The 14,104-nt window shown below is 32.4% G+C and overlaps 3 protein-coding genes and 1 long non-coding RNA gene across 5 annotated transcripts; 2 read left to right on the top strand and 2 right to left on the bottom strand.

Moving 5' to 3' along the window:
* The first annotated feature begins 18 nt into the window (after nt 1-18).
* Nucleotides 19-2,091, top strand: RpLP1 (Ribosomal protein LP1). Of its 2 annotated transcripts, XM_088232695.1 has the most exons (3): nt 19-184; nt 385-634; nt 1,999-2,091. In XM_088232695.1, exons 1-3 carry the CDS (start codon nt 113-115, stop codon nt 2,010-2,012), a joined length of 336 nt encoding a protein of 111 aa, XP_088088821.1. In that variant the 5' UTR covers nt 19-112; the 3' UTR covers nt 2,013-2,091. The 2 variants fall into 2 exon arrangements, with proteins under 2 accessions (XP_088088821.1, XP_088088822.1); XM_088232696.1 differs by lacking the exon at nt 1,999-2,091 and having other exon boundaries at nt 385-639.
* A 1,986-nt stretch (nt 2,092-4,077) lies between these two features.
* On the bottom strand, nt 4,078-6,635 carry mRpS14 (mitochondrial ribosomal protein S14). Its single transcript, XM_088232674.1, has 3 exons — nt 6,482-6,635; nt 6,156-6,379; nt 4,078-4,384 (listed from the first exon to the last, which is right to left on the bottom strand). The coding sequence occupies exons 1-3, from the start codon at nt 6,554-6,556 to the stop codon at nt 4,264-4,266; spliced, it is 420 nt and encodes a 139-aa protein (XP_088088800.1). The 5' UTR covers nt 6,557-6,635; the 3' UTR covers nt 4,078-4,263.
* Nucleotides 6,636-6,663: 28 nt separating this feature from the next.
* LOC148277598 (uncharacterized) lies at nt 6,664-8,355 on the bottom strand. Its single transcript, XR_015823418.1, has 3 exons — nt 8,236-8,355; nt 7,043-7,190; nt 6,664-6,801 (listed from the first exon to the last, which is right to left on the bottom strand). It is a non-coding gene; the product is annotated as an uncharacterized LOC148277598 (long non-coding RNA).
* Nucleotides 8,356-8,455: 100 nt separating this feature from the next.
* Nucleotides 8,456-11,951, top strand: RpL30 (ribosomal protein L30). Its single transcript, XM_088232675.1, has 4 exons — nt 8,456-8,547; nt 8,640-8,685; nt 9,336-9,481; nt 11,722-11,951. Exons 2-4 carry the CDS (start codon nt 8,665-8,667, stop codon nt 11,909-11,911), a joined length of 357 nt encoding a protein of 118 aa, XP_088088801.1. The 5' UTR covers nt 8,456-8,547; nt 8,640-8,664; the 3' UTR covers nt 11,912-11,951.
* The last annotated feature ends 2,153 nt before the right edge of the window (nt 11,952-14,104 follow it).

The raw sequence follows: 14,104 nt of genomic DNA on the forward strand, positions 1-14,104 counted from the left end.
AAACGTCAAACTTCTAGCGGGTTCTTTCCGGTTCACCATTTGCGTGTGCTTGTTCTCTCAGAGCTAAGGCCGTGTGGCGACTTGCACTAACTCTTAAAACAATCGAATAACCATGACCAACAAGGCAGAATTAGCTTGCGTGTACTCCGCCCTCATCTTGGTGGACGATGAAGTCGCCGTCACCGTGAGTATCTTCAAAATATTCAATACTTTGACATGTTCGATCTTCAAAACATAACCTAGTTGTCCCCGCGGAATCTCAAAATATAACATGAATCTGTAATTGATTCGTTTGTTTTGTAGCTCGCTAGTGTGGAGAAGATTATATTCTGTGCTCCCGTGATAATATTTTCGACGTTATATGTGTTTCGTCTTTTCTTTTAGGGTGAGAAAATCTCTACCATTTTGAAGGCAGCTAACGTCACCATCGAGCCATACTGGCCCGGTCTGTTCGCCAAGGCTCTCGAGGGAGTTAATGTGAAGGACCTGCTCTCCAGCATTGGCTCAGGAGTCGGGTCGGCTGGCCCCGCCGCCGCTGCAGGCCCAGCGGCGTCCGCAGCAGCCCCCGCGGCTGCCGCCAAGGAAGAGAAGAAGGAATCAGAAGCTGAGGAGTCTGATGACGACATGGGATTCGGTTAGTAAACTATCTCGCTAAATATTTAGACTGAAACTGGCATCGCTGGTTTGATTCCTCCCAGTTGCAAGAAAAAATGTAGATTCTAATTGATCTGGGTATTGTGATGTATTTTTTATAACTTCTTTCCATAATATCCTCTCTTCTCATCTGTAGGCAAGCTTTCAAGATTTCAAATAAAAACTTGGCAGTGGGTTAATCCTTTAATTAAAAAAATCTAACACTAAAACTAGATTGTTTATTGTTAGACACTATTACTGAGTAGTACTTTTTAATCTAGTCTGCATGATGTTTCCAATAATAACAAATATCTAATTGTAATATTAAATAAAATACCGCACTTCACTAAGATCATGAAATTTATTTTGGATGGAGATGATGATTCATCACTAAGTTGGTCAAATATGATATCATTTGAGATTTTATGCTGTAACATATTATTTAGATTATTAAATTATTATAGATAACTTATTTTGTGCCATTTTTGTAAATATTTCAATTTGGGGCCATTTTTATCACTATCTCATATTTGATGTGAATAGCAACAGCACTTAGTATTAAAATCTCTGATTTGCTCACCAAATTGATTTACTAAATGCCTTTAGGATAGCTTATTGTACAATCAGCCCTACATCCATTTTTAAATAAACTTTTTTTAGAATCAAAAAGTCTAAAAGTTCCCAGCTCCAATGTGTTGCTATTTTTAATATTTATTATGTATGTTTTGGTTATTTGGGGCGATTACAGTTGGAATCTGGAAATTTAAAAAATAATGTTATAGCGAGCATAAGAGAAAGAATTTAATTTGACTTTGACAGCGGAGTAAATTTTAATAATTTAAAAATTGAGGTAGTCACAGCGCATTTATTTTTTTTAAACATTTTTTTGCACCACAACAGGCCAGGAGGGCCTAATTACAGTGGTGAATTACATCACAGAGCACCCAGGCTTGAGAAAAATCACATTTTAATTTTTTGTGTTCTCACCGGGAATCGAACCCGGAACCTTCCGTGCGTGAGTCAAGCGTCTTGACCACTACACCACGGAGGCCGCCGCATGTGGTAGATAGCTAGATTGTTTGAGAAAAAAAAAAATTGTTTGAGATGCGCTGTAAGGTGAGAGATGGCAACACTAAAAAATCACTCATTATTTTTTTCATCAACTGCTATATCTTCCTGAAATCTTGTATCGACATGTTGGTACAGCCAACTTCATAATGCCGAGGTAGAAAGAGATAGAAGAAAAATTATGTGTATGTCCTGATACATACCGATGAAGTTGGTGTTTGTAATTGCCCCCTGAATAATGCAGATGTCCAAATTGCATTTTATTTGACAACTAATCTATTATTTTTTTTGTTTCAGGTCTCTTCGACTAAACAAGTACAAAAGCTACTTAAAGTTTTTATATAAATTTGTACAGTTTAATGTACTCTAAATAAAACGTTCCAGCCACAATTTATCTTTTATTTATAAATAGTGTAAACCTTTGGAAACAGAAAATGATTATTTGTGAAATAGAAAGGATATCCTTAAGAAATATTCTGAGACACACATATTTGTTTGTACAGTGTGTTTTAATATTTAATAAGCCTTTATTAATGCGTTAGTGCCTGTCTGTAAACATGTGAATTTAGTTTGTTTAGAGGTTTATTAAAGATTTAAATGGACTGTACAATCTTAAAACACAATTATGTACCGGGGTTACTCCCTTTAGAGATTCATTTTTCTTTAACTTTTGCATATTGTCAAACCTGCACGAAACGAACTTCATTAAATCTTCAAGTAATTCAAATAGATCAAGTCAAAGAAGGAATCGTGTGTTAGAAATACCACATTGTAAAACGAGGCTCGCACAGAGACATGCATATTTTATAGGCTCAAAAATGTTTAATTCTTTTTTTCCTGATAATATTTCATTGATTCCAAACTTTCAAAATTTTCCTTATTGAAATTATAAAGATTTCTCAATAAATTAAAAACTTTGAATCATCGAGATGGCTAAATGTAAATATTTAACATCGAGTAGGTTTTTAAACATTATATCCTAAATACACAAAATATCTCATTTGTAGGGTTGCCGGATTTTTCTAGGGTCTCGTCAGGACGTTCTGGGATGGGGAGATGACGGAAACAAAAAATGCTATTTTTTAATAATTATTAAAAATATAAAATAAATAATTTTCTTACATCTTATTTGGTAGTTATTCGCGGAAGAAGTTCTTACTGACCATACTTTTTTGATGATTTTATTTACTTAGAGCAGTTCTTCCCATTTAACACATTTGTAGAAATTCGTGCAATTCATCTAATACTACAATATTGATTCTTCAACCCCTGGCGGCAGATGACTTGTTTCATCGGTCCACTGCACTGGGCAATGATATTACCTTTCCCACTTCGGCATTATGAGCAGGAATTGAAAATAAATACTAAAATTATTTGAACGATTTGCAAAAATACATTCACTTTTCTTCCACAGAACCTATTGACTTCCACTCTATCGAGGCAAGTTCATCCTCTATGAAGTTCTTTAGATAAATAAATTACTGAAAGCTTTTGCCATCTAATCTACTCTTTCATAGTTAGTACAGCCGTGGAAGATTTTTCATCAGTAGCGCTACTGCACGGTAAGTTCAGTTAGGGACAGAGGGCTTAATTACTGAAAGTCCCGACATATCGGGATGAGTGATGACCCTACTCGCTAGGTAACTCTGTACATATTAAGGTAGGATTTTTTTCTAGTTAAATCAGTGATTACTACTGCATATTGTTAAGTGTCCTCAGAACGGGTAACCCCAGTCAGGTCACATTATTTTTATTATTAATTATAGTGTGTAAGAGAAAAAATATGAATAAATAAAAAGTTTTATAAATTATATCTAAAACCAAAAAAAACCTAAGTTGGCTCTTCTGTAAAGTTGCTACATGTCCCTTGGTAACTTTTTGCTTTCCAGCATCGATATATATTAATAAACAATATGTATGTAACTCTCAAGAAAAAGAATTTGTCAGTTTTAGTAAAAATCTATAAATTAAAAATAGTTTATTGGTTTGTAGCAAATAATCTCCCATATTAATTCCTGTAAAAATTCTAAAAAAAGAAATCGAGCGGAGATATGCCTGCCTCGTAGCGTAGTGATTGACACATTCATCTATCATGCTTAAGGTCCTGGGTTTAATAGATTAGATTAGATTCCTGGCAGGATGGTTATAAAATATTCGTTTTCAAGGTAGGTTTACACTGCAATATTTCGTTGTTTCTGGACTGGCACCTGTGTTAGTTCGCCTTACCTTCCATGTAACAAAATTGATCCAGATACCAGACATGCTGCAATCAGAGTACCAATGCAATGCCCTATGGACCGCTATGTGCAGATAGCAAATGATCATGATTAATTGAAAGTACTCTGATGGGTATAAAATTCAATAAGAAACAGCTCGTAACAAAATTAACTTTAATGAAACTATTTTACATAAAGTAGATGTTCCATTTCATAAAGCAGATGTTTACTAATTATCAATTCAGACTTTTTAAATATAAATAAAAGTATTTGTGATTTTACATCATGCGTCTTCTCAAATTGATATATCTAACTAATAAAATGAACACTGATGTAACAAATAAGATTATTTAGTTCTAACAGTAAATCCCCACATAGCTCTTTGTACCCCGCAGAGCTTGTTATAGTCTACAAGATGCCTCCACGCGATACGGCTCATTCTCCACGGCTTTACAATCCCTCTAGGTCTGAAAAAAAATCACAAGTTTTCAATACCAGCCCATTCAAAATAGAACACTCCATGTTTGTAAAATACAGTATGTATTGGCAAAATAGCGTATTGCACAATGAGTTATTATGCTGTTCATAATCTTTTCTTAAGTTTGCGTGTTCATCATCAGGGACGCTGTCATGCGAACCTATACCTCAGTAAAGGGTATAAATGACACACGGCAAACCAAGTGGCCTCTGGTTTCATGGTTAAGACCTTGACTCACGCACGGAAGTTCTGGGTTCGATTTTCAGTGAGAACATAAAAAAAATCATGTAATTTTTCTGAAGCCTAGGTTTTTCACCTCTATTGTATTGGTCAGATGAAAATAATGAAGTCTTTATTTAGAGTAGATTTGAGTCTACTAATGGTTTTAATTTTATTTTTTAAACAAAAAATTGGACAATTGTTTCGCCTTCGAAACAATATCAGATTTTTTGTTTTAAAAAAAAAAAAAATGCAATGGGGAAATATTGTATTTTTTTAAACAATTTTATATTAATAAGGGCCTATGAAATACTGTTGACTTAAAAAAATATTTTTTAAGTAGCATAAAAAGTATCTTAAAATTTATAATTTTTGATTCCCGGGAAAACGGTTCATTGTGTTGGCCACGCCTCTTATACGTCATGATTAGGTTAAAATTTAAACATTGTTTGTGACCATTTAAATAGAACATCGTCACGAATATTGATGTCACAATTGTCAATGCCAAACATGTCGCGTTTTTGTAGACATATTTTTAAGAATTTTATTTTAATAGTTATGCAAGAAACCATTTTTCCAAAATATCCATATTAATTTTGAAAATATACTAATTAATTTTTCTAAATTGATTTCAAATATTTTTATCAGTATTCTTGGTATGTGATATTTACCTATAAGTAGACTCAAATAATTGTTTGATTGTGATATTTAGATTATAAATATGGAGTGCTACAAAATAAACGCTAACTCAATAAATACAATTTAGAGTACGTCTAAATCTTTGGATTTAAGAGAGTTTTTTGAGTCTCCTAATTTAGTTTATTTTACTTTAAAAAAATAAATAATCGGGTAATTGTTTCACCATATTAAAAGAAATTAGTATATCAACTCAACATTTGATTTTAATATTGAAATAATTATTATTTATTTATTTCACAGTTTTATAATGTACAGAGGTTCTTTGTTCCAGGTCCCGACTAGCTAGAAAATTTATGTATTTAGGCAGGACCTTCTTTGTTACGTGTGTTTTTCATTAAAGGATGCTTAAACAATTCCAATCTATTGATTATTATTATAATATTAAAAATGAAAAATAAATAAAAATTATAAAACGTGAATAATAATGAGAATTGAAGCATAAACATATAACAAAAAATACCACTAACAATAAAAATAAAAAAAAACAAGCCTAAATCACAAAACATTAAAAAAATATATGTATGTTAAAAAGAATATGAGTTCTACAAAATAAACACTAAATCAATAAATAAATACCTACTGATTGCTATTTTATTGATCTTCTTTATAACAAGGCTGTATTTGAAGTAGAATTAATGCCTCAAAACTCTTTGAAAAATAATGCTAATCTAACAAACATTTATTATGGATTAAATTGACATTTAAAACACTAATTTTTAGATTTTCCATGTTAAGTCATATAACTGTGTAATCATTTTGTGTTAAATATGTTATCAAAAGATTAGTCAAATAATTTATTCAGTGGCTAGTAATAAAATGAAAGCATAACTACGCCAATTTACCTTGATGTGAGGACGCATCTTTTGTTGATACGAAGAGGAGTAGAATTAAGTGGAAATGCAGCAATTTCTGCATCAGCGATTTCTCTTAATTCTTGTGGAAGAATATCATTCTTTCTTAAAGAATTTACCCTTAATCTGTCATTATAGAACTCTGCATTTAATCTTCTACGTTTAACATCCCGAATCATCAACCATCCTACCCATTTGTTACGTACTTGTTGGAGCTGGAGAAATTACAGGTTAGTTAAATGTTAAAATCTTACAAATAATATATTAACGGGCAAGATGAATTACTACGTGACAAGTTAATTATACTGTGAACTTACACCATGGCCAGGAAGTTGTGGGGTGTGAGAAATTAAATTTGAAAGGGATGGAATAATTCCTTTAAAAAAAGACATCGGTATTGCTCCGAGCCAAAGCTGCACAGGGATGACAAATGACAGATAGTCCTGGTGCTGCCAGCGTGCCAGCCTTAGATATCTGTAATCTGTAGTCTGTGGATTTTGTTTCGCATGATTTTTATATTTTCAGTGTTACCAACGTGAAACGTGATTTGCATTAAGGATTTATTTTGCAAAACGTAGTAACAAAAAAACACAAGAACCAAAACTGATAAAATCCTTTATTTGTAACGATTTACGACCTACAATAAAAAAACTAAATAAAAACATCAACAATTTAGGTATATTAATTTGAACGAATTCAATGCAGGCCAAGTTGTACGCACGACGTATTCGAAAGTTTATTTTCCTCTATGATTTTTTCATTTTTTTTACTTTCACGTAGGACAATTGAGGATACATTAAAATATACTTTTTTTTACATATTAAAATACAAAGAAAATGCAAAAATATAAAAATAGTTTTGAAATATTATTCACTTACTTAATTTCCATCTGTAAACGTATGTATTTGGGTTTGTTCCAAAAGCGCGAGAGTAGAAAGTCCTAACTAGGATTCCAATATCTGTAAGCTAAGTGCTAGACCCTCTATAAAAGTTGATGTTCGCTTTCAGGTCCTGGCCTTAGTGATACTGGAGGAGATATAGAGAAGGATTTTGTTAATTTGTTGATTAAATGTGTGGAAACTGTACTTATACACACGATAGAAATGATGATGATATCTTTAAATAATTTATATACAAAACACAGAAAAATAACAAATATAAACTATGCATCCAATATAAGGTATCATCAATGTAGAAAGACGTAAGTTGATTTTTTGTTTTACTGGTAATGACTTAAGATTTAGGTATTAGTGTTGTATTTTTTTTTTATATCTGAAAGTAAGGCACACATAAGTTATAACGAGTTTCTCGGTAGAATCGAAAAAGAATGGCACTTAACTTAGTCGGACCGAAGGAGGGGATTCGAATCCCCCATAGACCAATTTTAATTCGACAACTCACTAAAGCCCTTTGCCGTATATTTTTCACAATTGTCAAATTAACAGAAAGAAGCGTTTTCCTGTTTTTGTTTTTAAATTGTTGTTTTTTAAAAAAATATACAAATTCAAAAAAAGACGAAAATAATGCAAGGGTCAATTTTTCTTTATGTACAGAATAGTTCGGCAAATTAACAAAAATGAATAAAATACACGAATGAGTAAAATATGTGTATGCGAAAACATAAAATAATTACTGTACGGTCATACACACTTGCAAGGTCTTATTCTGCTGACATCATATACAAATAGGCGCTGGGTCGTTTGGTCTCCCCGTTCAGATCATATGTAGTTTTTGGAAGCTTAGTGAGGGAAAGGTTAATCAAAACCATCCTAAATGTCTTGTACCCTCTCTGAAGAGGTGAGCACAATAGATCATTCACATTATGCGCTATGGGGGGTCTCCTGCATGGCATAATAGATAGGACAAATTACAGAGGACGCCTCCTACGCGGCGGGAGTATTTTGAAAATGTATACGAGGACTTGAACTTCGCCTCACATCTCATAAATTAAGTTGAAGAGGTTTTCAGATAATAGAACGCAGTGGAGGACGAAATACAGCACTTTGCTGCAAACCAATCTCAAAGATTGGGACTGTGAAGAAAAATGAGATATATTACAAGGTTATTTTACCATTGATTAAAAGGACGTTACTTCTTAAATTCTTCCATTATTAGTAATTAAACTTGTTTGTTATTCCGTGGTAATGTTGTTGACTCATGGATCAAAGTTCTACTCTACCATAAATCGATTACCGTTTTTCCAGCACATGTTATTTATGGCTCATAGAAAATGGTCTGTAAATGGGTATGTATGCGTAATTTAAGTACCTACTAATATAAAATATTATTTAAGGCATTTTTTATCACCGTGCTGGCAACTCTAAATATCTCATTTTGGAGACGGCCATCTTTCTTTTTCTTTCTTGTTTCCGCCGCTTAGCACGTGAGTGTTTGCGGAGTCAATTCACATAATTTTTATTAAAATCATTGTTTTTACTTACAGTTAGTGCTTAAGTTTTACTTCTTTCATTTCAGGAGAAGTTACTTAATCTTCGCCACAATGGTTGCCCCAAAAAAAGAGGTAAGCGTTTAAATACAACATTCTTCAATTTCCACGTGTCCACTGTTGTCACTGAAGGTTATGTTACTAGCTTTCGACACTAAATATTTAAACGGATTTATTACTTAAATGAATTATCATGAAAAGAATAACTCGCAAATACGTATAATTTGTAACGCAGTTACTTCATATCTTGTACCTAGTATAGCTAAAAGCCTCGACGAGTATTCTGTATCCGGGCCATATATATATATTTTTTGTTTTTTAATTTCTTTAATTGGCAAAAAAGTACAGCTCCTGGAGCTTGGGCGTTTTCAACACATAAAGATATCGTAGGATGCCATCGAAATCAACTTTAAACTCATTTCTAGTATCCGAGGGTTGGACACTTTCTGCACAACTACGTCCAATTCGCTGTCAAACTGTACTTAGATTTTCAGATATATTCCTGGAAGACAAAACACCTAGTCCTCAAAGGTTTAAGAATGGGAAATTATATTTGAAAATAAATTATATTTCTTATTTTTGATAATATGTAAAGACAATTTTTTTCTCTTCTTATTTTGTCTTTCTTTTCCGACTTTCATTTCCCTCGAACGATTAGCACTTTCATAATATCCGCTGATATGCACACTTTGTTTTACTAACAATGTCTTATTGTCGAATTTCAGAAAAAGGATAAGGAGTCCATCAACTCCCGTCTTGCCATGGTCATCAAGTCCGGCAAGTACTTCCTCGGGTACAAGCAGACCCTCAAGACTCTGCGCCAGGGCAAGGCTAAGCTCGTCATCATCGCCAACAACACCCCCCCCCTGAGGTGAGACTACCGAGAAGTAGATTTCCCAATGAATTGACAAATAAAACTGCGTATCTACAGCGACGTCATAGAGCAATGTGTCCAAAAGGCAGAGCATGTTATTTTTTATGTAAATTACAAACTAAAGAATATGAATCATATTTAGAATCCATACACATTATAGCCCTAATTCTAGTGTTTAGAACTTAAAAATACTTGAAATTTATGTTTTAAAAACACATTTTGAATGATTATAATTTAAAATGAGAACTTTTATTGAGTTTTTGTAAAAACTTTTTCTCAATTTATATCAAAATAATTTATCTTTGTTGAAACATTGAATTTGTTGTTTTTAAAGTAATTTTCATTCATCATTTAATAGTATTTAACATAGTCATTTGTTAACCTTGTCATCAATCAGTTTTTATTTTTATAAACGTACAGAAAGATTTTTAAATCTTTGATTTTCATTTTGGTCTGGACATGATGCTATTTGACAGAGCTATTTTTGGTATTTAACATGATTAACGGGAAGCATATGGAGTCATTTGACTAAGAAGTATGGTTTCTTTTAACCTCTCCACAAGAGATGGTTTAAAAAAATAATGGGAACTCTATGGAGTAGTCAATGTGACCGTGTGTATTTTCTTCCTGTAACCAATACGTAAGTTCTTGATTTTTAAAAATATATTTTATCGTAGATAGAATTTCAATTTAAGTGTTGACCCAAGATTTAGTAATTTGCTCATTTCCAAGCGGTTATTGCATTGCATTGTGTTAGATTTCCTAGTGCCCAGTTTAATGAGAATTTTTTTGCCTCTGTCACTAGTCCTGCTCTTGTGACAGCCGTTGTCGGCTGACAAAATTGTAATTAAGCTTGTGTATTCAAGGATAAAACTCAAGATGAGGAAAGTACATTCTACTGTCAAGTTATTCTCCGCATATGAGATTGAAATTACTATCTCCACATTGAGATTTATCTCTGTATACGGGCATATAAACATGCAAAAAAACATTACATGGACAGTAATACTTTATAGTATGTAACTGTCTACATGTCCACAGCATTCGTCTTGAAAAAAAAATCTTTAACAAAATTAAATATTTTTGTTTGTAAAATATATTGTATTATTTAGAATACTTCGTGTTTAAACATATTTATCTAAAGAGATGTATTCAAATCACATGTCATTTAATTATACCAAATGCTTTAATGTCAGAATTGGAATTCTGATATGTGTACAAATTTATTTATAACATTTTATTATTTAAGTATACAATATCGACCCTGTTCAGGTCAGAGACATTAAACCACAATTCTGGAAAAATCAGTTTCATTATTGCAAATGAAGTTTAAACCAATAGGGAAGTATCAGGTTTTTTTTTACACATTAAAATTAAAAGGGTATGAAATACTGTAGATTACAAAAAATATATTTTTTGCTACATTTTAGCAGCAACAAAATATTTTCAATATATAATTTTGAATTCCCACGAAAACGGTCCATTGCATTGGCCACGCCCCCAATATGTCACAATTTGTGTAAATTTTGAATTTTGTTTGTCTGCGAACATTTAAAATAATAAAAAAAAACCATCACGAATCTTGACGTCACAATTATCAAGGCCAAAGATGTTGCGTTTTTGTAGGGACATATTTTTAAATTATTTTCTTTTTTAAAGTTATGTATGGAAACATTTCTCCACAATATCCATATTGATTTTTAAAATACAGTTAATTTTTCTAAATCCATTTCAGATATTTTTATCGGTATCCGTAATATGTGATATTTCCCTATTGTGTAGGTCTTATACGTATTCTAGCAAAATGATTTGAACAGCGAGCGTGTCTATTAACTTAAACACGGTTGATATTAACCTGTCTTATTAATTAGGCGTGTACGGTCCATTAACCTTTGCTTTATGAGTGCGTAGAAATATGTTTTCACATAAATGATTTTCGTGTGCTTACCAAGACAAACAGAATTTGTATGTTTACTTGGTTCACCGATAGGCACTAACACATAACATAGGGTTATTAAACATTCAAACGCATTGTACAGTTTTAGAACGATAACGTTGCACACACGAGGATTATTTTGCGGGTGAGGGCTTTATTTACTCTCTCACTATTTACAATATCTTAATTCAAGATCTGGACGTTTTTTATATCTTTTTTATTTTATTTGTCAAAATAAATTAAACTAAAGTGACGTTTTTTTTAACAATTTTTGATTGCTTATAAATTCACAACTCTGCAGAAAATCAGAGATCGAGTACTACGCCATGTTGGCCAGAACTGGGGTCCACCACTACACAGGGAACAACATTGAGCTGGGCACCGCGTGTGGTAAATATTACCGCGTGTGTACCATGTCCATCACCGATCCTGGAGACTCTGACATCACCAGGACACTCCCCGACAAGCAGGCTGCCCCAGCTGAGAAGTAATGGACTGTATTTTATAAGGAAATAAACATATAAACCTCAATACCTTCTTTTATTTATATAACTGATACCTATTGTACTTCATCTTGCCTGATGGATGTTAATTATGTTAATATTATATATTATGTTCTCATTTAAAGGATTTTCTTTTTAAAAAAATAAGAACTTATTAATTATAATATAATTAACTCATTACGATCCCATACGTTCTAGTGTTTTTCTTAGTCTAAATATAAAATGAGGACTTTCTGTTACCATACTTTGTATCCTTCGATTTTCTTTGACGGGTGGTAAAATGTCTTTCGACTGGACAGTTTATAATGGCGTTTGTGTGAAAATCAGCTTTGAGATATCGACCCCTTGAAATAACAAAGTTCCATCTGACACTAATGCTGATAATTTGTGAACTTTTTCACAAATTGTATGAAATAGCTAAAATAGTAAAAACTTTAAATTCCTTTAATAGCAAGTAGATGGTGTTAGTGTTTGTTGGAAATGAAATGTTTTCACTCACTTCACAAATGCTGCTCAAGATGTTATTATATTGAGAAGAAATTGTTAGTATCCTATCAGCAATTAATCCATGAAATATTTTAAGGTCAATTTGTTGAATCACCAGTAGCTTGAAAACCTAAGTATTAACAAGTAATCCATATAATATTTTAAGTCTTATGATATTCTTACCTGCGTAGTTTTAGAATTAATTTAAAACGAAAAAAGTTATGCTCACTTTTCCAAAAAACAGTTTTTATTGGCTCTTCTGAAATTCATAACATTTTAATATCTACCATCGACATGACGCTGTATAAACATACTCATTATTCAGATTATCAATTTGATTACATTTATGATAGTAAATTGATTTAATTTAGTGAAGGAAACAATAAATGGAAGTCTTGGCATTGGTTTCTTACTGCCATCTATCGATATTTTGTGAAATTACTTGCTCTGAAAATTTCTCCGTCAGTAAACATGGTACAAGTTTCCAAAAAAATATAGGGGATGCTGCCTAATCATAGGCAGAATTACTGTGAATGTAACACCGTACCGTGTGGAAAGGGACCACAAAACATTTATTTGTTTAAATTAAATTAATTTAAATGTCCCTTGAGTTTTTTCGTTGTTTAAATACAGTAACAATTAATCAAAAATCTGAATAAAGAGTGACATTTTTTTACACGGGTAACAAAATGCCTGGATGTACATTTTCCCTTCTAAAAAACATATTATAATATCCTTCTCTATTGTGATACCTACTAGATACCTATCTTTTGATAAAATAATGGAATATCTGTTTACAAAAATATAAAGATATATATACAGGTGTTCTTTAAACCCTGTCACATCCGAAACCACGATGATCAGTATGGGCAAGAAGACATATTGGCATATTAAAAAAATATTTAGAATGAAGAAAATTTGTAAAAATAAAATATTAAAATGGTTGCTTACTTCTGCGGGGGAGAAGCAAGGAGGGCGCGGCCGCGTGGTTAACGGTGTGTCAGACTCCCCCCTCTCCCCTCTTCGTCACACCCCTGCAGAAGTTAGCAACCATCTGTTTTTTTAAAAATATATATTCGATCTAAAAATTTATTTTAATGTGCCAATATGTCTTCTTGCTCATACTGATCATCGTGGTTTCGGATGTGACGGTTTAAAGAACACCCTGTACATAAAATAATATTATACAGGTATTATTTAAACCCCGTCACATCCGAAACCACGATGATCAGTATGGGCAAGAAGACATTAGCATATTAAAAAAATATTTAAAACAAATAAAAAAAATAATATAAAAAAAACCAATGGTTGCTTACTCCTGCAGGGGAGAAGCGAGTGGAGCGCGGCGCGCGGTTGTTGACGTATCAGGCCCTCCCCGCTCTACGTTTATCCCCCGCAGAAGTAGGTAACCATTTGCTTTTTTTGATGTTTTATTTTTTAAATTTTATTCGTTCTAAAAAATATTTTAATGTGCCAATATGAATTCTTGGTCATACTGATCATCTTGGTTTCGGATGTTACAGGTTACAGGGTTTAATGAACACCCTGTATAGGTGCAAAAATGTTGTAAATAATACAAAAATAATAATAATACCAAGAATTCAAGTTCGATAGTGAAAATTCTAAGGGAAAGTTCACGGTTATTTATTATAGAAATATATTTTGAGTGTTAATACTACTCGAGTAACAGATAAA

Source organism: Micrasema longulum, unplaced genomic scaffold, assembly GCF_059751315.1.
Source record: "Micrasema longulum isolate JH-2025_06_02 unplaced genomic scaffold, ASM5975131v1 h1tg001009l, whole genome shotgun sequence".
In the NCBI taxonomy this organism is placed as follows: domain Eukaryota; kingdom Metazoa; phylum Arthropoda; class Insecta; order Trichoptera; family Brachycentridae; genus Micrasema; species Micrasema longulum.